This window comes from Cloeon dipterum, chromosome 2 (assembly GCF_949628265.1).
Source record: "Cloeon dipterum chromosome 2, ieCloDipt1.1, whole genome shotgun sequence".
NCBI lineage: Eukaryota > Metazoa > Arthropoda > Insecta > Ephemeroptera > Baetidae > Cloeon > Cloeon dipterum.
In genome coordinates this window covers 17,751,329-17,778,402 of record NC_088787.1, presented here as the reverse complement: position 1 = coordinate 17,778,402, position 27,074 = coordinate 17,751,329, and the positions used below count along the sequence as shown (strand labels likewise).

Here is a 27,074-nt window from a genome sequence, read left to right as displayed (position 1 = left end):
GGGGGGTAGGAACTTGAGCTGGTACTTTTCTAGACTGGGCTTCCTCCAATGGGGCTCATGCTCCCATAATATGCAATGGCAGGAAAAAGAAGATACTGGAATGGGACTGAACACGAATCTTGTAGACCTCTCTATAATAAGTTTGAAATTCTCCCTGTCTTTTGCCTTTACGAATTAGAGTGCGTCAAGTTTGCAAGGCGCTACCCTGAAAAGTTTCCAGTAAATAGAGAAGTGCCTGATCCCTCTGTGAGGTGTACAAGGAAAAATCCCCAAGTGAACCAAAATGACCTATATGTGCCAATAGTGAGTTTAAAGCTGACGACGCAAAGCCCAACAGTTAGCATTCCAAGAATATACAATCATCTCCCGCAGGAAGTGAAAGATATCACAGATTATAAACTATTCGTGAAAGTGGTGAAAAAAATACTGTGTAACTACAATTTTTATGACTTTAATGAGTATTTGACGTGTGACTGGAAAGACTTGTGTTTGTAAATGTGTATATCGTATATGTGATGATATATATATATATTTTTTTTTAATTTGATCTTGACAACTATTCAAAAGTCATTGTAAATATTCCGACTTAATGAATAAAGAAAATTTGAATTGAATTGAAAATTGAATTGAATTATGCATTCGCGATGTTCTTGGGACTCGATAGCAAGTTGTTTGCTATCGCACATCTCGAAAAAATGAAATTAAAAATTTAACAAATTTGTTAATTGAATTCCTCGGAATTTTAACATGATCCTGGGTGACTAATTGAGGTTCTCAAAAATAAATTTAAAACAAATGCATCAACAACTTAAATAAAATAAATTATTAATATACAAGTTTGGTATCATTATCATCATTATAGCAATTTTATTGGTCACATAAGACACTTTGCATTATCTCCGATCTGCCTAGAATTTTAATCGCGGAGATTATATTGCAAGCAATTCTTGGAGTGCATCTCTGCAAGACAAGAGTTCAGAGAGGAATCGCGGCGCCGACGTTAACATTGCAGGAGGAGAACTGGGAAGATAAGAAAACGGTAGCTCGTCTCCTCTAGTCTTCCCGGCACCATGCATATGTATCCTCCAGCAATTTAATGCACCCTCTCGCAGAGTTGAGTCCTTGAGCAGCATTCATTGCTTTATTTCGCAATCCCTTGAAACTCACTCCGTTGACACGTGAAGCTAAAATAATGCAACCTTTGCATCTTTTATCTATGTTTTTACTGCTTCTAAATATACTGTTTTATGCATTGAGATGGTCTCATAGGGCCATCAAAGAAAATGCCGTGTGTTTCTATAACTCACCAGAGACACTGCGTTGCTGAAAATCAATGTGCTCGTAGGATTGAGTGCTGTTCTATGATGACTTTTGGTCATGTAGTGGCCCCCACAGACACAATTTTTAAAATCGATACAATTTTTCAGTCGGCGCTTTTATAAGTTATTAATACTAGTTGTTTTGTAGATAACAAAGAGATGCTTTTATTCATAGGGGCAGTTAAAATTATTTCTAGGAACGAAAAATTTAGTTTAAATCGGAACAAGCATTTTTGGCAACTATTTTCCTTTAATTTGCTATCCTCCTAAAATTAATTTGTTTTGTACCCCTCCAAAAAACAAATAAATACGATGGATATCCAGTTGACAACAACAAAAAGAATTATGCGTGATGGCGTTTTAGTAAATACATTTACCCGAAAATATTAAATATAGTCTGTTTTATTATCATTTATTAAAACAACGAATCTATTTTAAATTAATGCGTTTCACAATTTTTATTGCCATTAATTTTCATTTACAAAAGGTTAAGAAATAATCGGTTTCAATATACAAGTACAATAAGTTTAAAAAAAGAACTTTCTATCGGAACAGATTTTTTAGAAATAAAAAATTATATCATTTATTTTATTTTTGAGAGGGAATTGATAAACAAGACTTCATCCTCGTTGAATTCAGAGAAATTTCATTACACTCAACCAATTTCGGCCAGCTGCATGAGTAAATTTTTTTGGTCTTGTGGAGGCAGCTGTGCATACTTATGAAATAGTAGTGCGGACTGGATTCGCCGAAACTGGTCGAGTTTAATTAAATATCTCTGAATGAGGACAAAATCTTGTTTTTCATTTCCCTCTCAAGAATGCAGTCCTCCCGGCACTGGCAGATTATTTTAACCGATATAAAGATATTACAATGTAAATTAGAAAAATGAATTTCAATATTTTTTTAAACACTAATTAAGTAAAGTGAAAATTCCTTAGGAATTCAGAAAAGTTTTGTGCTTTGTCCTAAAAAACAGCGAGATGAGACCGGATCCAGGAAAAATAAGTACAATTGACAATTGAATAGGCTAGAAAACGTTAAGAAAGTAAAAATGCTTCCGCACCCAAAATTTCAACTCGCAACTCGCACCAAATATGTAAAATGCCCTTGCTCGCTCTTCCATTAGTGTTTAAGAATAATAAATGATAAATTATTTTTCGAATTTACATGTCTCTGCTAGTTTCACATTGCACAATTAAAAATACCTCGTTACAATACGCCCCTTGCGAGACCCTTGCAATCACACCCTAGCAAAGGCTTAAAATTCTCATTATTTAAATTGAATTGCAAACCAACATGAAACAGGATTTTCTTTTGAACATAGATTTTACTCTATCGACAGCAAAGTTAATTAAAAAGAGAGTGATGGTGTGTAATTTATCCCAATTTATTTGTAACCACATGTTCTCATTTTGATCAATGAGAGTCATGCAAAAACACGGTAATATACATTTCGTAATCACCATTTTGCCGATTAAATGAAATGTTTGTTTTCTAATTATTGGAATTCGTGTGATTTCAATTTGCGCGGCTTCAACTCATTAGGCGCTCTTTTGACTGACAAAGTGAGCGGCACGCGAGCTAAACTTTCGTCGGCGGAGCACCTTTTTCTTGGTCCATTCATCGCCAAAGAAGAGTCGGGGTTGGCGCCAACCCCCGGCTGCTGGCGTTCGCCCCCGTGGGCGCGGGGCGGCTGGCCGTGGGGGGCGCATGCGTGCCCCCGTCTGTCCGAGCGTCCGACTTTTCTGAATGGCCACTGACGTCACGCCAGCCCGCCCCGCGAGCTGCCCACGCGCGCACCCCCTTCCTGAGCGACCCCCGTTTTTCCAAAAGGATATAAAGGGCCGCAGCGGTGGCGAGGGCGTCGATTCTGCGCTCACCCTTAGCGAAGGACGCATCAGCAGGCAACCCGCGGCACACCACAGCGCTCACTCGCTCCACGACCTCTGCAGCTTCTTCGTCTCGCCACTCCAATCAACTCACGCCTGAAAGGTCAGTCACGAATCCCAATTCCCTATTTTACAAAAATTTCAAGTCAAAATTTCGATTCCAGCGCTTCTGCTATCATTTAACGTTTAAATCTAAATTTGTTTCTTATTTGTGTATTATTGAAGGTTATTTTCTTATTTTACCCATTCGCGCTGGAATATATGGAACGGTGACTGAACTGATTAAGAATGAAATAATACCAAATTGAGACAAATTTCTCACATGGAACTGGAAATTTTCATTTCGCTTGTATATTTAGGAGTTCAGAATTCGAAAAAAAGCATTACGGTGATCGATTTATTTAAATTTGGAACTCCTGGCAGCACAAACAATTATTAGATATACAGTTTCATGTTGGACATTTTGCAGTCAATTAGGTTTTGATATCATTCTGGCTTATATATTATCATTTAAATAAATACCATGGAGCTCCCACTCCGTTTGTAATGATAATTTTATCTTCAACAGTTTTTTTGTTGCCTTACAGTACAATTTTTATTAAAATGCGTGCTTGATATACAATATTACTTTTAGACTTATTATTTATTATTTTAATTTAACTTATTAATAATATTGTAAAAATATCTTAGAAATAAAAACATCATAAAGAGTTTAGTATAAAAATAATAAACATCAATTATAATAGTTATATTTAACATATTTTATAGTAACTAAAGTGAATTTTATATCAACATTTGCTAATCAACAATATATGTAATGTCTACAAAAATTATAAATGAAAGGTTATATCAATACACAATTCTGCAATTTAAAAGCACAATAAAAAGAAAACAAATTATGGAAGTACCATCATTTCCAAACACATTTTCCTATATTTTAATCTCTATTTTCATTAAATTGTTTTAGAGGCAGACAAATTCCATTAGCATTGGTGCCATTTTGACATTCTATACTTGCGCATCATTTTACGACAGCAACTGAAGTATGTGCAATTTCGCGCAAAGCCTCGTAAATTTTATGCCATTTGATATGACGAGAAAAACCGCTAACTTGCAAACAACGTTGAAGTTTACTTAGCAGCGTTTTATATATATACTTTTTATTTTGCCGCTGGAATGGCTGCGATCACTTGCTTTGTCATCGCGAGAAGCCCGTTGCCAAAAATAGGGAAAGAATTTAATTTGCTGTAAGTTGAGCGGGGTCTAAACGCTAAGTGGAAAGAAAGAGGGTCTGAGGCATCTATTTCAATAATATGCCATGTTTGATCCAAGAATTTGTTTCTTGCTCTAAATTGGGGGCTAGGTTTTTGGTGAATGCGGAAGAGTTCCATTATAAAAGTATCATACAATTCACAGCAAAAAATTAATTTTCATCATCTCTAATCATATAAACTCTGCATGTTTTACAATTTTGTTTTGTTTTAAATCAGGAACGTAATGTGCTTGTTGTTTAGGAAATCGATTCAAGACCCTTTGGGATATTACCGGAATAACACTTAAGCCATTTGCATTTTGGTCCCACGAGATTTGACCCTAAAACAAATGAATAAATTTTATATCCCATTATCGTGCGGCGTTTATTTTCTCTCGGGTGTAAGATTTTTCATTAAAAATATCCTCTTATGAATAAAATGTAAATTTCTGAAAACACCATCAATCCCAGGAAAAGGGCTAATTTGTATAAACGAAAACGCCGCCTCTTTTGTGTTCCTGCCGCTACTGTTGAAAATCCATTCTTTAAACTGCTTAGCTCCTGTTTTTTCAAAAGTGGCAAAATAAATTTAATTTAAACCTCCTAAATTGAGTAAGCCGTTGAGCTGGAAAGCAAACGAAGCTACAAAATTGCTGGAGCGAGAGCACGTTGGCCAACAACCGCGGAATTTATGTTGTCCAATAACTGGCACACGACAGCCTAATCTTGGACAAAACGAGCGCGTGTTTCCCGGCGGAACCCTTTTTCTCTCTCTCCCGCGATTGTTTGCATTAATTTTGCGTGATAAAATGCCGGAGAAAAAGGCGCGAGGAGTCTGAGCGAGCGAGCGTATGGCCGCCAGCTGCGTCGGCAACCGGCTCGACGCGGGCGCTGTGCCGGTTGCATAAGCCCGACGCCGGACAATTAATATTTAATACGGCCGTGAGGAAATAATTCACTCGGGATTCGCATTGCGGCTCGTTTCGTTAAACTTTCAGGAGAAGCCGAATTTTTTACGTAATTATATTTTGGCTGTTCTTGGTTTCCGTCGTTTATTAAATAATATTGTTTTTGAGCGAGGATTTATGACTAACCACGTTTATGTTCATTTGCGGCGGCCCTATATCAAACAATGGGGCTCCACGGAAAACATGGAAGGCTCTAGGAGAAATTTTTAAACTGTATAATAAGATGAATGAAATTTAAATAAGGTGATTTCACAAACTTTTTAATTAACTGAAAGTGTTCTTGAAGACAGCATGCAGGACGCTCAATTTTTAAAGTTAAATTAAATGCCCTGGGCACTGGCCAGTGTATTTTTCTTTGACTTTATAGGACGAAATGTAGACTGAGAGAGCTGCATTTAATTGAACTCAAAATATAATGTTTATTAATCAATGTTTTAGGTTAAAAATGCAATCGTAATAACACAGACAAATTCTATCGATTGTCTTACAACATATTTAAAAATGGTTTTAAAATTAAAAATGTTTATCTTCCTCTGCGGTAATGGATTGTATCATAATAAGGCTCGTCTTGCTCAAGATGATAAATTATTAATACCAGTAAAACTTAATTTTTCAATCACTTTAATTCCGTAGTATTTGACTTAAAATGATTAGCTCTTATCCAGACGTCAAAGAATAAGCAATAAGTTACCTCAGCGTCCTTGAGACCGACCCGCCCTTTCTCCTTCTGGCTGGTTCACCGCACCAGATTTGCGTTTGGCGACGGAGAGATGTGTCAAAGCAACGCGGCGGAGCGACATGCATGCGGCACGCCAAAATCGCACGCTGTTGAACGCGCATTGAACTTTTGGCACCGCGTCATGCCGATCTTGTAATCTCTGTTATCACACACGCCCAGTGAATTGCTTGCGAATGCAACCTCTGACTCGCATATTGACGAAACAAGCACACGCCTAATGGATTTAAAACACGAGTAAATTCGAGCTTCAAGTATGCTGTAATTAAGAAAAAGTATACATAGCACTTTTTAATGGACGTTGCCATCAAGCTTAAGAAGAGCTTTGTTAAAATAAAAGGCGATGCCATTAAATAATTTACGGCTCTTCTTGAAAGTTAATATCCTTACTCTAATCAACAAGAGCCAAGTTTATTAATAAAACCGTATAGCAAACTTCTTCACGGCTTTGGAAGCTGGAGAGAGGAGTTTTAAAAATTAAAAATAGAGCATTTTCCTTGCCAGGCTAAATTTTACCTTCGGTTTGCGAGTAAACAACTTATTTGAATGAATCATTAGCCTCATAATTGCATCTTGGCTAATTTCCACATTAAAACGTTTGCTGCTCTTTTCTAATTTAAATGCTCCCATAGAGCGTCAAAAATGTTGAAAGTGTTTGGGAGGCTAAAAAGCTAATAAATCAAACTAATTGGCCGTTGTTTTGGCGTTCAAAAGCGGCAGTGAAGCGGGCAGGTTGCAGCATCCCGGGACGAGCAGCTCCCAGCGTGAGAGAAGATGCATGTATTTCTGCTCAGGCAACGGAACATGCAAACAATGGACTCGCCGGGCCGTGCAGCTCGTCGGAAGTGGCCCAGAGATCAAGCGAAATTGCGGCCGCCCGGAAGCTAGACGCCCTTCTTCCCACATTGCACCGCCACTGACGCAACTCTTTCCTTCAGACACTGTCCTACGCGCTCCTTTTTACTACCATGCTCTCCTCTCGCGACACACAATGACTTTTCTATGTACTTAATAACGCACCGTTCATTCCGAGACGCTGTGGAACGCCTTCGAGCCAAGAACCCTTGTTAACACCACAGGAGTAATTCAATGGTGAACAATTTTTTGCGCGGTAGCTCTATATATAGAGTATTAAACTTAATCCCATGAGGTATATAGGGCAGCGTATTTTATCTTTCGCCTATTTTTATGGTACAAAAGCCATATTACATCTTGGAATCTTTTCAAAATTGACTAGAATAAAAAGCTATATATAGCTCTGAAATTTTTAAAAAAAAAAAATTGATCAAGAGTGGAAAAATTATCACTAGAATAATGAGAGCCGAAAAATGAAACCTTTTCAGTGTTTGTTATTTAAACAATTGAAACCTAGAGGTGTTAATTAAGAAAAAAAAGTGATTTATTTTATCTCTAGAAAATTTGAATGAACTTAAATTGTATTTATTCACACTCAACCAAAACTAGTCAATGCGTAATGTCTGTATTTTGATTGAAAACATCTATAAAAAAGAAAATTTTGATAAAAAATTCGACTAAAATTATTACAAGAGAATGTCACGTTAGACTGCCAAAAAATACATATTTTTGAGTTTAAAAAGTTAAAACTAAACAAACAATCTTAAAATGTTAGGTACTCGGTGCTCTTAACAAAATTCAACCAACACACGTAGCTTAATAATCAATTATTGAACAGCATATAGTTCGATCAACATTAGATTATTTCGAGTCTGCCGCAATTAGCGTAATTGAATTGACTTTTCCTGTTTGGAAACATTTCGAAATCCTTGTTTTACTTATATTAATAATTAATTTCGCTTTGAGACTTAATAACCCTCTGCCTACACCATCCGTTTGACGGCATTTGGCTCAACCCGCACATTTCGCGGAGGTAGGAAAATCAAATTTCTGCGAAATGTTACTTAACACACCACAGTTTCTTTGTGTACTAACTCTTACAACTGTAAACACCGTACGTAAACAAACTTTTTGAAATTGACTTGAGATAGACGCAATTAATATTTAAAATGTCTGGAATAAGAAGGTTGGAATTGATAAGGATAAACCACAGTATCAGTTTATTCAAACTGCTCATTACAAATCGACGTTGATCGGGTTAAGCTGTTTCCACCTTAATCTTAAACAATTTTAAAAAATCATTTTTTTGCTGTAATTTTAATATCTTTTCTTAGTTGTATGACTTAGGCAAGAATAAACAACAACAATTTTAATTTCTGAAATAAAGGAAAAAATTAGTTGTTATTTTAACTGGCTAAACCTGACTCACGTGCATTTATTTTTTAATTTTCTCTCAATGACTTTTAAATTAAATATCTTCAGTTCCCTCCTTGCTTTAATTTTGCTTAACCTTATATAGATTAACGCTGAGTATTAAAAAAACAGTCGCATGAAGCCTAAAAAAGTGAATAGAATAATTGTATCAATTTTTTAATCAGGTTTATTGATTCATGATTTACGTACGATAGCCTAAGTGTAAATTGTCAAACTCAGTATTCCCCATAATATTGGACTGGAACATTTACACCTGCGCATAAGCAAACACGATCATCATTGCCAACGTGACTGCGCATGTTCCGGCGCGGTAATTGCAACGAGTAAAAATTTGCTCAGTTCATTGAAAACAGCTCTAGAAGTGTGTGTGCTGATTTTTTTTCCGTCGTGGCGAGAGATTCGTGTGCTCGCGATAAACAAATAATAATCTCGTGTGAGAGTAATTGCATCCGAAGTAGTTCGGAGTCATGCATAGGCAAGGAGGAAGAAAGAAAGTTAGTGTGTGGCTGTAAAATGCAAATTGCGCAAATTAATTTTATCAGCGGGTGGTGTGTACGAGAGGAAAACGGTTATGCAAAGGCGGACGGAATACGTTTGAAGGAAATTAATATACACAATCGAATTTACAATTAGTATTCCGCGCAGCCACGGGCCTTTCACAAAAGAACACGTCTCTGATTCATATTTTCAGATAGGCATTTGTAATTCATCAAATAACAATATATGGAGCTCTCTGCTTTCATTTAATTGTTTCACATTACGTGGTCATTGACAATTGTTATTTGTCTTGGCAATGGTAATGCTAGCATTCAATTAATGGATTGAATTAAGTTTCTATCAATAAAATTGCCCTTCCTCAATACCTGCTCGATTCAATTTAAATTTTGTTGGCAAAACTCGATGTTTATGAACACTGACTCTCTCTCTCTCTCTCTCTTTGTTTGCAAATAAACAATTCAGTAGGGTTGAGGTAAACACATTTGACCATTTTGTTTGCATAAACGTTATTAATTTTTTACATCAACACCAACACAGTTTTAATGCTTGAAATAACATTGAATTTCAAGATTGAATTATGAATCTGCTCATTTGAATAATTAAATTGTCTCACAATTTGATTACTATTTTTCCAGACTAAAATGGCCAGCTCGAGCTCATCCCTGCGTCATCTGCTGGTGGCCTGCGCCCTTCTGGCGGTGGTGGCCGTTTTGCTGAGCCCTACAGAGGCCCGCTACCTGCCCACCAGGGGCCAGGACGACCGCCTCGACAGACTGCGAGAGCTCCTCAAGGACGTAAGTACCTCTCTTGAGATCTATATCCGCGTGGTGGCGAGTTCAAAAACGTTTTGAACTCCTAACGGGCCATAAATTTCGATTAGGTTGCAAATTTCCTCCACTAGCTGCTGCGGGAAAAGCATTTTCCAAGAGTCGAGAAGCGGGCGCATCTAATTTGGGAATAATGCGCAGCGCCGGAAAGTAAGAAAGCAGAGCGCGCTGCTCTTTTGTCGTGCCCCGCGAGGGATCAAAGCGGGGATCAGCCGAGGATGCATTAGTGCGCAAATTGGTCCCTGCAAAATTTACGAGATATTTGATCGCGTGCACGTGACCGGGAAAACAACAGCTTTGTGTCGGGATTTTTTTGCGGCATAGAAAGCTGGAGCGGAGCCATTGGCACATGCGGTAATTTCTCATCTCTCGTCCTGTGATGGATTGTGCGCTGGAGTAGAGGCGGTTGAACTTTATCTCATTTCTCAGGATGCAAATTGTTCACTCACTTGGTTATTTATTGGGAATAAAAATGAGTCAGACCGACCGCAGTAACCTTTCTCCAGAGAGGTAAGAGCAAAGTCAGGGTCGTTTCGCGACCACAAGGTTCACCGTAGAATCTCATTTGCGATTGTCTGACAAATTGTATCAATTATTAATTGATTTTACAACAGCTTCTCCCGTAGGCAGTTAACAAGGAATAGAGGTTATACGTCGGAAAGTTATAAAAAGAAAATAAATATATCACACGCTCTTGTACTGTGCAGTACGTAGCAGTACTTTAGCTCCAAAATAAAATTCACAGACACCGTATTAGCTGCAGAGAATTTTGAAACAGAGATCGTTGAAAATGTCCATCTGCACTCATATCCGAGTGTAAACGAAAAGAGAAACGAGCAACGAAATTAACAACACAGCAACTCGAATCTCCCTGTGATAGAAACTCCTCTTACCACAATTCAGCTAACTAAGCCAAAAATTTCATCTTTTCTAATGTGAGCTATTTTCAAATAGTGCTAAATTACTCTTAACATTGATTCCTTCCCTTGTTAATTTCAAATGGAAGTAGCCCAGAAGTAGCCTATGTAAAATCAATTAATAAAATTAGATTCAATGTATCAATATTTATAGTTTATATAAAGTAAAAGTGTTATTAGTTCCAAATAGAATAGAATATTTATTAAACGCCAACGGCGTACAACTATTTCCAGCATTTATATGAGGCAGCTTTGGTTAAAGTCAAAGGTTTTAAAGGACAATCAAGAATGTGGTACATACTATACAGATCAGCATTACAATAACTACATTTACATTTGTCGGTAACATCCAGGTGAAAACAAGAATTTGTGCAAATAAGAAAATGATACCCATGAAATGAATATCTGGTTAACATGGAACGATCCTTACAATTAGTTTTCTTCCAATCGGTATTTAACATTGCGGGAGTATAATAGAAATTTGGATCAATATTTTGCTTTTTAATATTCATATTACTTACAAACTTGACAAAAGCTTCGGAACAAGTTCCAAATAGTATTCAAATTAAATCCTTATCGGAAATTTGAAAAGGTCCGAGGGCAGATTTCGTTTTACAGTGAAATCAGCAACATTTAATCATGTCTCTGAGCACTTCTCGAAGCCGCTCAAATGAGCGCTTTACATTTGTCACGAGTTGCAAAACACGCTGATTTTCGCTGCCTGGCTGACGTAACAACAATGGGGATTTGCACGTGTATGTGTGCACACACATCCTCTGGGGTCCAGCTGACGAGCATTCCATCTGATTACTGCGGAGCATGTTTTAGCAAGTAATCACAGCGGCTCAAAAGCGCTTTTTGTGCGTTTACTTTTCTACTAAGGAAAGTGCTGAGCAGCACTGTACGGACTCCAAATGATCACATAGTGCTGATAATGCCTTTATTTCGCTCATGCAATGCACTTTTCACAAAAAATTAGTACCCACGACACGTCTTATTCCGTCTCCGCAATCAAGCTGCAGGAAAGTTACCGTGCGCAACTTGGTTAATCCGTTGAAAGTACAACTCGCGTTTCTTTAATGATAGTAAATTATGTAACGTAATGATTTAATCCTACTTTCGTATGATTTCATATCACTGGTGAGTAAAAATAATATTAAAATAAATTGCTCACCGTTTACTCCAAAAAATACTTAGATAAAATGTGAACTTAGAGGCCGATAATCTAAAAACTATTGGTTTAGCATACAGCATAGCATACATAATTCATATTTTTTACTTCTCATTATTTAAACTCCGAACACATCCACTTTAACATATCCAACGTTGATATATTCAATAGTGGCGAGAAAGAACTTTTGTTTGAAAACAAAAGCTATTCAAGACAAGGCCGCTCGGAGCTAAATCCTGGTCGTTCGTCAGCCAAGGTAATCCTACTGAACCGGGGCAAAATCTTTTGTTTGATCATGGGATTTCAGCGTATGTTACCGCAAACAGGGGAAAGTCGTTGGACACGAATGCTTTGAATTTAAAATATATTTATTATTTGTATTTTTCACTTCGCTTTTAAATCACAACGATAAGCTCATAGTCCTTCCAATTGTGGCTGTTAACCACATAGAGCGCAGCAAATTCGATTTTTCCTTTGAAATTGGCTTTTTAATTATTTCTCAATCCCGTGTCCCGTATGTTATGAATGATAGAATTTATTTTTCTCGGCATGCATTCATAATACACATTTTCGCACTTTACAAAGTGCCATAAATAATTTCTCCAAACCATCGTTCTGTTTCAATTAAAATTTACATTCATTAGACAAAATGAGTTTGCCATGTTAACCAGGAGGTTTTTAAAAACCTTGGTCTATTTTCGGAAGATGATCGTCGACTTCCGCGCGAAAAAACACTCCTGAGCGCCTCTCGGTTTCTTTTTCGCTGTCCACTTTGCAAGTTAATTACACCAAGCGCGGGAGCAAAAAAAGCGGCAGGGAGACGGCAAAAAATCTTTTTTCACGGCAGCCCCGGCCTGGGGCTCTGTTTGGCTGAGTGCCCACATCAGAGGCATGATTTAAAGAAGAGCCAAGCATTCGTTTATGCACAAGTCGCACACGTCGAGCAGAATTATCGGGTGCGATCATCGCGAGAAGCTCATTAAAATGAAGCGCCAACAACTTCTGCTGGCTGTGAAGCGTTAGAAAGCGAAGACTGACTTTTGGTTCTTTATTGCATTCGTGTGCGTGTACAGGTGGGATCACGAATGGCACGCCAAATGTGGCTTTAACTCGATATCAAATTTCATCTGAAGATATTTGTTAAAACCAATTGATATATCTGATTTCCTTTAAATTTGTCAAACAGGAGTTAAAATTTGAGCATATTATCTTTAGGTTTTTTTGAATGCTTCTACAATTTTTTCCTCTAACAAGGCTTGAAAAAATCTGAATTTAAATAAACGAAGATATGTTTATATGCGAGTAAATCTGTTCATACGTTTCCATTCTTTACTGTCTGATTTTTTTAATATACTTAATAATTGATGATTCTCGCAAGTTAAGTTGAAACCAAGATGAGTTAAATTAAAGGCGTTCCTAATAACTTTTGATTGGTTACATTATGATTGATGCACATTGAAGTATCAAATTTTTAGTATAAATCCGCAGAGAATCAACTCAAAATACTTTTTTTGCTGTTAAGGTAGCATCACACTGCAAAGTTGGTTGCTATCCAGTATCTTCCCCTTTAAGTCCTTCTAAAAGAAATAATAACTGATTTAATATGCACATTTACAAGCCGAAACCTTAGAAACTTTAATTGGGTTCATTATTCCAAAGTGAAGTTTCGTCTAGAAAAGCTTTTGGATTTATGGTCCTACCTATACAGAGGTGGTCAGTCTGAATTAAATGCAAAATGACCCCTCTCGCCGCCTGTGCCGGCGTCGGTCGGGATTAGCGCGCCAAATAAGAAGCGCGCGCACTTTTCTCGACCAACTTTCCAACCTTTGTACGCAAATCGAATCACGTTGGCCGCGGATGGTGATGCAGGAAGGAAGATGCATGATTGCTCTCACATGAGATCACTCACTAATTCAACTCCTCTCACTCTCGCTCATTCGGACGAGGGCGCTTTGATGCAAACGAGATTGCTTTTCTTTGTACTACACAAATGAATTTTCGGATGGTTTGTCGAGTGCGCCGGCTACACAATATGTGCAAAGTAATTGTGCTAATGCGCTTTCCATGTACAACAACTCATCTCTCTTGATAAAGCAGGCCTTACCGGGTGAATGTTGGCAAATGGGGTCGAAAGTGACTAATTTTGTCCTACGTCAGTTGTTGTGGAGATTTTTTTAACTTTCAATCAATCTGACCACGCAAAATTTCCCTAATTAATTAACTCTTTTGATAATTTTGTAATCAAGAAACCCTTTTAATGTGTTTTTTAATCAACACGCGTGTATAAAATCTGATATTAACACATTTGATTTCTCTACGTTGGCAAAAATTGCGAGGAATTTAATTTGAGCAAGAAGAGTATTTCCTAAAATACTCACTCATTTAAACAAATTAAATTTTCGAACATTTTTATCATGGTGCGTCATAGCGAATTCATTCGATGAATTGGATCTAAACGATAAATTAAAAATATAATAATTATTTCTAGGAAATATGTTGGTGTTATCAGCTAGGCTTTTAGCAAAAAGGGAATTGATAAAGTTTTAAGAAAAGTCTTAGCACGTTGCTTGCCAGTACTTTTAAGTTAAGTTCAACAAAACATATTTGATATATCATGTATATTCAAATGGCAGGAAGCGACGGAAATATTAAAAAAAAACCTCTCCTCAACCATTATAATTGGAGAGAATTATTAAAAAAACATCCATTAGTGCAGTTGTAAATATTACGTGAGAAAATTTAATTATTACCATTCTCACATCCACGGCAAAGTGGCAATAAATCGGTTGGTCGACGCGAATTTCCAGACTAATCTTCGATTTTCACGGGCGGATGCACGCGCGGCGAGCGCTACAATCGTTCTGTGAGTCAAATCGCGCCCATAAATCTTCGGCAGACGCGAATTTGTGCAAAATTAAGCGCGAGCAAGGCGATTATTTCTTAGAATAAAAGTGGAAACGAAAGTTTTTGGCAGCTTTTCACTCGCGCGTCGTCCTCAAAATTGATGTGTGCATATTTATATCAAAACGTGCGTGCTTTTCCCACAGGCAGGCACAATGGGAATCAGCGAATCATAGCGCCTAATTGAGTTTTCGAATAAATAAATATAACGCAAAGCGGCGCGGGCTTGAGCAATATCGCCGCTTTTTTGCGCATCAGATGCTAAAAATAAGTGCACTCATCAAAGCAAACAAGGCGCAAAAAGACCTTGCGCAGCGTGTTATCACTTTCCCTGCTGGACACGTATGTGTGTGCAAATAGTGCGCCGGTCGGAACGCACGTGCTGTTATTTTGACCGGCGCCAAGAATGCGTTAAACGTCACTTTAGACGCTTTTGAATTCAATCAGCGCAGGAGAAACTCTGCTGGTCTTTATACCTTCCCAGAATTTAAAAATCCAACAACAAAAAAATCAGCCCTCGAGTTTTACAATGCAATTAAAGTTGACATAATTTTACAAGAGCAAATATTTCCCTGCATTCTTTTCAATTGCCAAAAGTGAAAGCAGATCTTGTGACGAATGTTAAAAAAATCAGAATGCAAAATCAACCAGCGAAATGCCTAATCGGAGCTTGTAGATCGTAAAACAACAAGTGAGGTGCACAAACGATCAGACATTAAGTGCCTAAACGTGAGATATTGCCGCTGGATCTCACAGCCGCAGACGCTGCTCTTGACGTCAATACGGGTCGTGAGATAGATTCTGCATTTCCTCAAGGCATCGAACAGCACGCGATATGCATGTTCAATGTTAACGCGCTCATTGATGAAGATTCCCTGAGAGCACAATAAAGTGAACAGCAAGATGTCCTAAAAAAAGCACAGTAAAATGTGTGAATCTGCGTAAAATTTCAAAATGTAACGTCTTGTTTTTCAAAACAAACTGCGGCAAACCAATCAGTTTGAAAGTTTAATTATTTTAGCGTTCTCAATATACCTCTCGAATGATCTTTCGAAATTCAGGAGGAAACGCAGCTCTCTCATTGAAAATCTCTCGCGCGGAAGACAAAACACTCTGGCGTCATCCAATTCAGAGTTAGGACAAAACAAGATGCATTTTAATTTCGCAGAGAGCTGCTTCTTCCGCAAAGCCTCTTATTCTAATTGCACACACGAGAAGACGTGAGATGCGCGGAAAACATCCTTTTTCTGGCAAAGAGTAACAACAGTGCGTTCAGCGAATTCTTTTACGATCGCTCGGTTACCCAACTCGCTCGCGTTTCCGCTCACCGAAATCGCGTAATGGTCTCATCCCGTCCGGGAGCAAAAATAAAACACACATACCGAGAGTGTGATGCAGCAAATAAATTGCTTCTTAGAGAGTCGTCACATATGAAGCTGCACTTTCTCTAGATCTCATCTCGCACTTCTCATATATTGGATATGTGCGAGGTCAGCTCTTAATGACGGACGGTCAGCTGCCCGTGGAATTTATTTTCGTCCAGAGCGTAGAAAGCGACTCATTACCAGCTCTTGTTATTGCGCCTGCCGGTGATGAGAATGGTCAGGAGGTCGGTTCTCGAGGCGGACCATGCCGAGCTTTTTGCGTCACCCTTTACAGTTGACACTTGACGCACTTACAAGCGTTATTATCGCTTTTATTGGCCGCTAATATAATAGCTGTAATTTATGCGACTTGCAAGCGCTTGTCATTGCCGGTAATTGTAGTTATTACTGCTGATTTGAATCGCTAAGCATTCTGCAGGTGGTTTTCAAATCAAACGTTTACTTTATGCTCTTCACAAAGACGTCATCATTTCATCCAATAAAACGTGTGCAAATATCATTGATAGTATATTGTTTGAATTATTCAGACTTAAAACTAACTCTTTTTATCAATAAAAATATGCCAAAAACGAAGTTAATTTGAAAAGTATACCCTACCAAACAATTTAGGCAAAATATTTAAAAATAATCCTGATTTTTATAAAAAAAATATTTATTTGCACCAAAGATACCCTTTAAATATAGAGAGGCTTGGTGATACTGAATAGCTTCTGGCGTGTAATAAAGAAGCTAGAAACGAATCGCTTTTTCACACGACAAACACGACTCGGCAGACAAATCATACAAAAAATAAAACAGCAATCACTACCGTAGGAGAGTGTTGTGATAAACAATAAAACACTTTTCATCGCTGTTCGCTTTTCACGCGAACCTCCAGGCTCAGGTTAAAAAAGGTGAAAAAGGTCAATTTAATAATACTTGTGCTTTAAACGCATAATAAGTGACCCGCAGTTCAGAACAACTCACATGTGTGCATAAACGCTCCAATCTTTAAATTTCTCAAGCTGACCTAAGAGCGCCGGCCAGCTAAATTGATTCTTGCGCAAGTGCCAGCTGCAATGCACCAATAAATGTCGTGTACATAAAGTGCTTTTGGACAGTTTAACTCCTTCAAGATTTTTTCTCATAGGTGTCACCTTTTTGCGATTACAAGTAAATTCACTTTCATTTTTGTGAATTATAAACCTCCAAATTTTCTGTGTTTCTTGTACAAAGGAAAAGACAGATTTTTATTGGTTAATTTCAGTGTCGTTTCTTTACAGATTTTTAGTCACCTGCTTAGATTAAATTCAAAAGGCGCTTAGGCAACCAATTTTCGACTACCTTGTTATGTCAAACAGGAAACTCCGTTAAGTTGGACCAGTAGTCCTATTAATTTCGCTGGAAAGTGAAACATTCAGGTCGCAAAGGTCAACTTGATATAGTGGGATCGAATTTAGAAATTTCACAAGGAGAAGTGAAGCCCAACGGCTTACAATTAGTCCACATGAATTTGTTTCAAGTGGAAAGCACGCTTTAGTTGAATTGCGTCACAGGTTAATTAATTTGTTTCAACGAGAGGAGCGATAAAGAGTAGGTTTGATAGTGAGGTAGGCGCAGGCGGCAGTGAAATTCGAGCTGAGCGTGGGATCCGACTTTAAATCGTGGTATTTTACGCAATTCATAGAAAGGCATGCTGCTCCTGTGTTGATACAAGGCGCGCTTGAGTTTCCGTTTCATCAAATCGTAAACGTTAAAATTAAGTACCCAGGGAAATTTTGAAGGTAGCTCAATGTAAATATCGTTAAATGCCGGTATGTTTGACTTTTGCTTTATCACCAGGAAAAATTCGCAAATATTTGAAAAGGAGCATCATTTAAAAATAATATTGAAGGTTCGTTAAACCGCTAATATCTTATTGCGATTCGTATATTGTTTGAGATTGTTTAGAATAATTCAAAACACTCATCCCACGCATTCAACGGATTTCGGTTCACTGGCTCTGTTTGTAATCGGAACCAATTATGAATGTTGGCTGGTCCTAAATAAACCACCGGGGAAATTTTGTTCGTGCCCATACGCCAGCATCAAAAGAGCCGCTATGCAAAATACAAAACACGACTGGTCAAGCAGGCTGGGCAAATTTACATTGAATAATAATGGGAAGCAAGTAGAGATCGGACCTGCCTGGTTCTGCACACAATTAAAAATCAATTAGGCAGGCTGCGGGCAATCGTTTCGCAAATTGTGTTTACACGCAATCAGCATTGTTTTCCTCTGCAGCAAAACACGTTTCCGCGCTTGGCCACCGCCGTCGCATCCTTTCCACTCGGCTCGGAGAAATTGCATGGCGCACGGCGACAGCTTGGTGATTTACGACGCTCGCAGATATTAATTACATTTGTTCGCGAGCGGAGATTTACGCTGCCGCCAATTATTGATGGCAGCCGAGCAATTACGACAGCGGAAAATGCCATTTGATGAAAGGAAATAATGAAGAATATGAGATCAACCGTCAGGTTCACTCGTTCACTGCACCAGCGCGCATCTCGCTGAAAGATAATTATCTCCGTTGATGTTTGTTTTCTGATCGATATATTTTTCTGCTTCTCATCATTGTTTGGCAAAGGTCATGATGTTGTGTCGATTGTTCTTGCTCTCAGCAGGCACCGAAAGATTCATACCCGCGATTGCGGCGTGTCAAAGATCAACGTTTTGGGGGCTCTAACATTCATAAGTGTTTTAGATAGTAAGATTCGTGTTCGTAAGAGATATTGAATGGATATTATGATGACTAAGGGTTTACTTAAATTAATTTTCTAATTTTCTATTAAACCAATACATTCCTTTTAGTGATGATCGGGAGAGAACGAATAAATTAGGGCAAATTCTTGCTCAAAATACATCTTTCCTGATTTTTTTGTTTAATTTTCTTCTCTTCAGTTTCCTTCTTCTCTGAAAATCGATAATTTAATATCAAATAAACAGATGACCAATATGTTAAAACTCCAAATTTAGCATATTTTCCAGCAATGAAATTTATGAAATATAAGCTAACGTCGGTAGCACAATTTTTAAGATGCAAAAAAGGAAAATAAAATATCTCAATATCCATGAATTTGAATTATATTTCGATTTCCTGACCATGCAATCTTGAACAAAATTTTCATTTCATCTTGTGGTTTTATTTTCCCTTTAACATCTGAAATAACAGACCAATATATATTTTATGAAAAGCTACTAATTTGAATTTTTAAAATCCACTGTAAAGAAAATTTACCTGGACGATGTCTGATAAATTCAAGCATTTTACCAAAATAATAAGCCACACCCATTCTTATAGCCACTGCGCCATTTTTAAAATTGCGATAAATTTCCCCAAGGATTATATTTTTCAATACACCGGGATTCTGGAATATAAATGTGTTTCAAAAATGCTTTTAGATTGGACAGCAGTAGTAAATTTTGTCTCGGTCCATTTGACGACTAGCAATTTAAAATTTCATATAATAAACTCTGTAAACTCTGAATTTGCAGAAATTACTGCTTATGAGGCCTGAGGGGTCGAAACAGCAGCTGTCCAGTTAGAGAATGTGCCAGATAACTTTTCTTTTTATTTTTTCCCCTTCAAGCCATCTAGCCTGATAAAATCCAAACTGAGCAGAGCCATTGTGTTAAATCTATCTACTGTCTCTAATTAGCCGCAAATGATTTTGCACATTTACTAATGAATTGAGTCCATAATAAGCTGGACAAAGAGGTTTGTTATCAGTGAGTGAAGTCGATACAACTCCGGGTAATGATGCGCGGAATAATGTTTCCCAGCAAAAGAGAAGCCGGCGGGCAGGGAAATGATCTCGCGTGGCAATTACGCTGCTTTTATTTGCCATCATCAGCACTGACTGACAATGAGAACGACGCGCGCGCGGCTATAATGAATACAAATAAATGGGAGGAAAAGAGGAAGAAGGATGCGCCGCCGCGTGCACTTTCACCCAGCAGAGCACATCGCGTGCACTTTTCTCCCGCACACCGGTCTCGAATCACAGTGTTTTACGACCTCGTCATGGACCGCAGTAATATTTTTCGTAGCTTTGGCTAGTTCCGCAACGCGCGGAATGGAATTTTTCTAATTTGCGTAAATATACTAGTTGATTGCAATTAATATATATTTTTACAGTATTCTCTAAACTTTTTTAGCTTAATACAATTATTAATATATTTTGTTTTGTTTTATATTTTATTTTTTATTTAAATAATAAAGTAAACTTGAGTATTTTTTTTTAAATTTAAAGTTGCGTAAATTTATAGGTGAGAATTTAAATAACATATATGTTTCAGATATTCTCACTAATTTAAATATATAATACATATATTTTTCAATTGATTCTCAGAGTTTCAAATGAAATTATAAAATTTAAACGCAAGTTTCTTTGCTACGAAGTACTTCCGCTAATTCTTTCTTAAGTATTCAGTTTTTCTGAAGAGGTATTGAAGTGAAAAATATCACCCAGTAACACAATCTTGCCATGATGACGGAATATGTAATAAACAAAATTGAAATCATGCTCTTTGCTAGCGTCTATAAAGCTGTAACGGAAGAGATGTGAAAAACAGCATGCCGCGCAGTTTTACTGCCCGAAAGCATAATTTCAGAGCTGTTGTTCGATTACTCCTTTGGTGGCATACAGCACCAATTTATGCTCGGCAGCCTGTAATTTCATCGGTTAGTGGTTCGTTTTGATGGACCCTTGCGTAAAAGAAGCCGCCGCTGCCTGCTTTATCGCATTTTTACTGCCAGAGCGTTTTATGGAGTTTATTTTTCGCAAACCCATAGCACGTAACGTTTGCTGGTGCATTATGCTTCAAGCGGAATTTTCTGCAGTAGCTGCACGCACGTAAAGTGTACACGCCCACAGCATTAGTAATTTGACATTTTATGGTTTCTTTTAAAAGTTAATTAATTTTCCTGTTACAAAAATGGTGAAATAGATTTCATTCTTTTTACCAGGAATAGAAGCAGAGTCGTGCATATTTTTAGCAAATTCTGTGGTGTTATGTCTAAATTCAATCTACTTTGAAAATTCAGAAGCTTCGAGCATAACATAACATTTATCTGAAATAATTATCTCAGAACTTATATAATCCTAAAGTAATTTAAAAAACAGTTTGTGTTAAGGCAAGAAAATGTGTGTTTTCCCCGTACAATGTGTGCACATATTAAGAGCGGAAGCCAGCTTTTTATAGAGCAATTATCATCAGAATTAAGCCGCAATCCAAATTGACTTGAATTTCAAGTAGTTAAGTTCCTTAAATGTCGAAATGTCCCCACAAGTGAAATCAGAGCAGGTCTTGCACATGCAGTCGAAACGATTGGGACGACAAGGAAGCTAATTTTAATCACTTTAGGAATGTGGTCGAGCACGGGAGCAACCAGTTGGTGTTTCAATCGCAACAGTTGCTTCTCTAGCGTGACACAGAGTGAAATGTTAATTCGATGTTGGCTTGAAGATTAATTAAACACGGGTAGTGGTAATTTTTGCACTTCCTCGCCGTGCACGCGCGAAAATTAGAATCACTGCGCATTGTTCGCTCTTTTTTTATCAATGGTGCTGGGAATGGCAGCGCAGACGGAATCGTAATGGCCACACACGCGGAGGCACGAAAGCACCCGCGCATTAGCTAATGTGAGAAAATTATTATTTATAAAGTACACTCACTCAGTCGCGTCAGTCACACGGCGACGTGCAGTTTCTTTCACGCTGACGTATATGCGGCACATTACAATGAATTTCGTGGGGAATTCTCTCGCACTCTCCACCGCGGCGAATCTTTTTCTCGCCGCGTGTCGCAACTTCTTCACCGGACGTAAGAGGAGTTTCAGCCGCAGGAATGACCCTTTCTTCTTTCTTCCCCAGTCTAATTATGAGAGATAACACGTGTATTCTCAGTGACTTCCGACTCTCTGTTGAATAATGTACGCCGTTTGCATAAATATGCTAATTAATTGTGTATGACCGAAACAAGCGCATCTCCTTGCCGCAGGAAAGTGCGCCTGGTGCTCTATTTAAGACGAAACCTCTCATTATGATGCAACTTCATGTACTTTATGTAGTTCTTTGTCGAGAAAACACAATGTCGCTTCTTTTGTTCAACAAGGAAAAAAAGCAATACGGGCCCTTAAGTAACTACTTACATAGTGAGCTGTCAGGACACCGAAGCTTCAATATTTTAGTTTTAATTTTAGAAAACGCTCTAATCCTCTAATAAGAGATTTCTTCTAGCTCAATGAATAATTATGGAACCCAATATGAGGTAAACTCTATTGTATTTAAAATCAAACGTTTCAAGGGATGATTTGTATTGCTAAAGATAGATAAAAAACGATTGAACAGAACTGGCGAACAACTCTATTAGAAGAGAAATGAATTTAAATAGATAAAAAGAAGTTTCAGTAAAGTTTATTATGTTACACAGTAGAATCGTCTAACAATAATTGCTTTTAAACAAACTCTAGGCAGTAAAAAGCCGTCCACCGCAGGATTCCCAGTTAAACTAATTGAATTAGATTTTACTGTCTGTAGAGGAGCGCAAAGCTCTCCATTGAGTGCAATTTTCTGCGTTGTTGTTGTTGTTTGTTGGCCGTGCACACTTATGCAGATTAATTGTGCATGAAAATTACAAGCTAGAGGCAACCAAGCGTCCACGGCACACTTTTGCACATTATTACGAATGTTTGTGCTCCCAGCTGATTTTGAGAGGAAACAAGCAAGCTGTTGCGAGTGACTCACGGAGTGCGCCGCTCTTTTATGGAAATCAGTCAAAAGACGAACAATGCAGTTTGCTTTCTAGTGAAAATGGCCCGTAGAGATGTGAGATAAGTTTGGAATAGATTTCAGATCATTACATTGGTTTAGCCGTGGAATAAACAAATTCCGTGCAGTTCGAGTGCCATGTACTCCATTTTTATGTAGTTTTTAACAAAAGAATATAAAATACACCTTCGCGCGTTGTAAACTCGACCTGACACGACAACACAGATTTTTAACGAGATGCCTTAAAAATCACGAGCTCTGCAGGGAAAGTGTCAAATCACGACTTGACTAATATATTCAATTTCGCATCCGTTCTGCAACGTTTAACGTTTCCATTGGTGCGCTATTATTCAATACAGCTCGCCGGCCCGCCGGCGACGTCGCGTTTATTGATGAAAAGCTGTGCACGCATGTGTGATTGGCCAGACGCTATTTTACCGAAAAATAAACATCAAAACGCACACTCTCCTGCAGATATGCGGCTTTTCAGCCGAAAAACGAGCCCGGCCTTTCACTTTTAGTCTATTACCTAAGTTACGATGGCGCATTATGTTCCTTTAGATCTTCCGATATCAATTTTCTTGAATTAAGTCATCAATAAAGGCGCTTCTTCAGCCGAAATGGAAAGTTTTGCTAGGCACACAAGGAAAGTGGATGACTTCGTTCGATAGGAGCAGCTAATGAATAGCAGAGCTAGAGAGGAGTTATTTGGATCTATGCAACCTGTCTTACAAAGGGGATGCGCGGGTTGCAAATTATTCTAACCCTCATTGTTAAAAATTATTTGCGTCTTAAGATGAAGCTACCAAGCTGTTCATTACTCCTCGGGGAAGCCAAAATATATTTTTTTCCTGAAAAATTAATAGTTGTCTGGAGGAAATAGGGGTTCCTTGCATGAATGAACAATTGGCAAAATCTCGTTTTTAATATATGAACAAACATTCAGTTATTCATCTTGTGCATTTCATAAGTTAATTTGTAATTTTTCTGTTCCAGTTGTTCGAGGGTGATCTGGAAAGGAACGCGGCTGCCAATGCATACGAGAAGCGCTATTTCTTCAAGCGGGAGATCAGCCCTGAAACTGCTGAAGGCTCTAAGCACTTCGACGAGCCAAACACAAAGGAACGTCTCTTGATGTCTCATTAAACCCCAACAGCACTCCCCTAATTATAAAAATTACACAATGTCCAGTAACTACGATTTCAAACTAAACATTTGTCGTTGAGAAATTTTCTGTTTGATCGAGTAGAAGCTTTCATTTTATAATTACTTAACAATTAGCTTATTCGTACTTAATTGTGCTATTATTAGACTGATTTCCATTAATACACCAGTTTGAAATCGACGGCTGCTAGACGTGACTCCAAAGTTTACGACTTCTTCAATTACTCTCATTAAGATATCTCTATATCGACTAAACATTCCAGGAGGAAAAAACAATTATCTTGATAAATGTACACAAATGAAATCTCGTGTCTATTTTGACGGACCGGCGGCTGCAACTCTGAACCTCTAACCGCTCCCATATCAAAAGAATCATTCGACCTATTGGAGAAAGAGTGGCTGGGTCAAGTTCCGAGTTGCGGCGCCTCTGTTATTTTTTGAAACGTGTCTTTTCGTCCGACCGACCTTATCTCTCTGTCTTTCTCTCTTTCCATTTTCGTCGTGATGTAATTGCTGTGTGTAAAACCGGGTAGTAGTGCTGCATCAACAATAAGCGCGCAATTACTCTATTACAATAAATACATATAATATCTGTTGCCCACATCTGGTTTGTCCGAGTCAGTTAATGAATAAAGACATTGCGTTACACTGTATATAGCACCTTCAGCCTGGCGTTTGATTTCGAATTCAATATATTTGACACTCGCCCTCTCTCAGTCGAAGAAAGTGTTTTAAGCCGCGAGTTACGCAACGTAGCGTGCGCAGCTGATTTCAATTTCCAAGCAACGAAAAGCCGTAAAAAGGTTTGACCGTTATAAAAGTGAAATTGTGTCCAGTAATGTTCAGTAATTAAGCAAGGAGCAAGTGTGAAAAGGCCGCGAAAATCCATGATTGACGCTCGAGATCAGCACATTTCGACGCTTCTCTTAATGGCTTTTAAAAGACCTGCCTACCTGCTTACCTGCCTGAATGCAGCTTTCAAAAGTGGAATCTGGACAAAAACACGCAGCGAGAGGCGCAGTTTTTATCGCGATGAGACTGAATTTTTCTTTTCAACCGCACTTATGTGGCTGCTTAATATGCAGTCTCAATGCATTGGTCGTGCAAAACGGCGATTGCCTATTGTAACTTATTTCAATTCTGTTCAAATTGAATCTTGGCTCCATGCTATAAGAATTAAGTTTAACTAAAGAGACAAAACTTATTGTTAGAACCTACTCAAAAACGACGCCTTTCTTTTAAGTTCAATATAATTGCCACTCAACTTAAATTCCCTAATGATCTAAAATTGCATTGCTAGGAAATTCGAGTTTGGTTGTCGAGCTATGCGGACCAGGATAAAAATCTTTTTCTGCCCGTTGCAGGTAACAAGAAATTTATTTTGAAATGGAAAACTCGTAAGCTTCACTTCCAAAATGAATGTAATGATGTCTTAATGGACACTTAGATGAAGGAGATGGCCTGAATTGGGTACAGTAATTAAATAAAGAGGCTTCTCACCGGTAAAAATGTATCAAGAATTATGCACCGGTGAGATTAATTGTTTCAGATTGCAAGAATGTGTTGTTCGCTTGTTTGCACAAAAGGCGCGCGGGCATGACTGCTGCCGCGTCGGCGTTTCAAAACTAAATTAGGCAAAGTTTCCTCTCTTGCAATTAGTTTTAGTTGCTGCACCCGCCGATCTAAAGTTTCACCATTTCAGCTTCTCTTCGGAGCGTGTGGATTTTATTACATTTATCGGCGAAAGCTGCGAAAGGACGGCGCCAAAGGGATGCTGCAAAAACGCTTATCTCGTTCAGCAACTTTTCCTCGCTCGCTCGCAAATCCCGCTCTGCACGACACATTTTGTATATTCACATTTTATCGGCGGCGGCGGGCGGACGCAGAGCGGCAAATCCAATTTTTCCGCCTCAACCCGGAATCACGGGAAATGTGACGAATGGGCAAAATGTGCGGCACCAACAAATAAATTGCAAACACGAAGCATGAATGCAGATCTTTTTTTACGAAACCCTTGCTGAGTTACGTCTTGTTTATTTTTAATTTGAAGTGATCGCTCGCGTGTGCGGGTCGAAATGAAATGTATCACCTCCTCTTTGTTTGGTGAGCACACTTCCTCCTAGGCAAGATAGAATGTGCTGGGTGCAGACGCTTGCGAATATGGGCCAAGGACGTCACGTGCAAGCCGTCGACCCAAGCAGGAACCGCATTTCTATTCCAATATGCACGTGACACTTCAATAACTGGCTAGCAAAAAATCCGCAGTCCGAGCTGAGCGAAAGCTGGAAATTCAAAGGGTCAGGGATTATCTTTGGTTGTGAGGTTTCAATTACGAGAGAGTGCTAATTGACTTGACGGTTCCAACGATCAAATTGTGATAATGTTCATATTATAAAAAATAATCTTATGTATGCAAATAAAGCCTAAACACAAATTACTTAGCTTATATAATGCTATAATTTAATTGAATATTTTTCGTGTATATAGAGAGAAGTACTTTATAATTTTATTAAAAAGTGTCTAAGGTAAAAGATTATAAATGAAAATAAAAATGTAAACAACGTGGCCTCATGAAAAAGAAAAATACGTTAACCGACGATTTTATATAAACGATAATAAGCTATAGTATATTTAGTGACTCGAAATACTCAAATAGCTGAACAGGCTGGAAGGAGCACGCCGACTCGCCACTTGCTTGTTTTTTGCACTTTCCAGTGTATTTAGTATTAATTTTTCAAAATAAGACTATGGCACATGAATTAATACTGTCGTCTCTATACCTTTGGGAGACGCGTTTTGAAGAAAAAACATTCCTCGTCAAAAAACTGGAAGACAGGAGTGGTGCACCGAGTTAAGGGTTGATATACCTCCATATAAAGCAGCTGAAGTGACTTATCAATAGGGACGCCAAAGAATAGGGCAGCAGAAACCAGACTCAGGCAGGAAAGCAATGTCCTGCTG

At 38.2% G+C, this 27,074-nt stretch overlaps 1 protein-coding gene across 1 annotated transcript; it reads left to right on the top strand.

The window, feature by feature from the left end:
- The first annotated feature begins 3,158 nt into the window (after positions 1–3,158).
- On the top strand, positions 3,159–24,779 carry LOC135936892 (uncharacterized). The gene is made up of 3 exons (XM_065479899.1): positions 3,159–3,314; positions 9,590–9,748; positions 23,946–24,779. Exons 2-3 carry the CDS (start codon positions 9,596–9,598, stop codon positions 24,093–24,095), a joined length of 303 nt encoding a protein of 100 aa, XP_065335971.1. The 5' UTR covers positions 3,159–3,314; positions 9,590–9,595; the 3' UTR covers positions 24,096–24,779.
- The last annotated feature ends 2,295 nt before the right edge of the window (positions 24,780–27,074 follow it).

Bases quoted from the DNA above. Each gene is read 5' to 3' on its own strand.
- LOC135936892 (XM_065479899.1), top strand. From the start codon at position 9,596: ATGGCCAGCTCGAGCTCATCCCTGCGTCATCTGCTGGTGGCCTGCGCC. The intron at 9,749-23,945 runs GTAAGTACCTCT...TTTCTGTTCCAG, and splicing joins TGCGAGAGCTCCTCAAGGAC to TTGTTCGAGGGTGATCTGGA.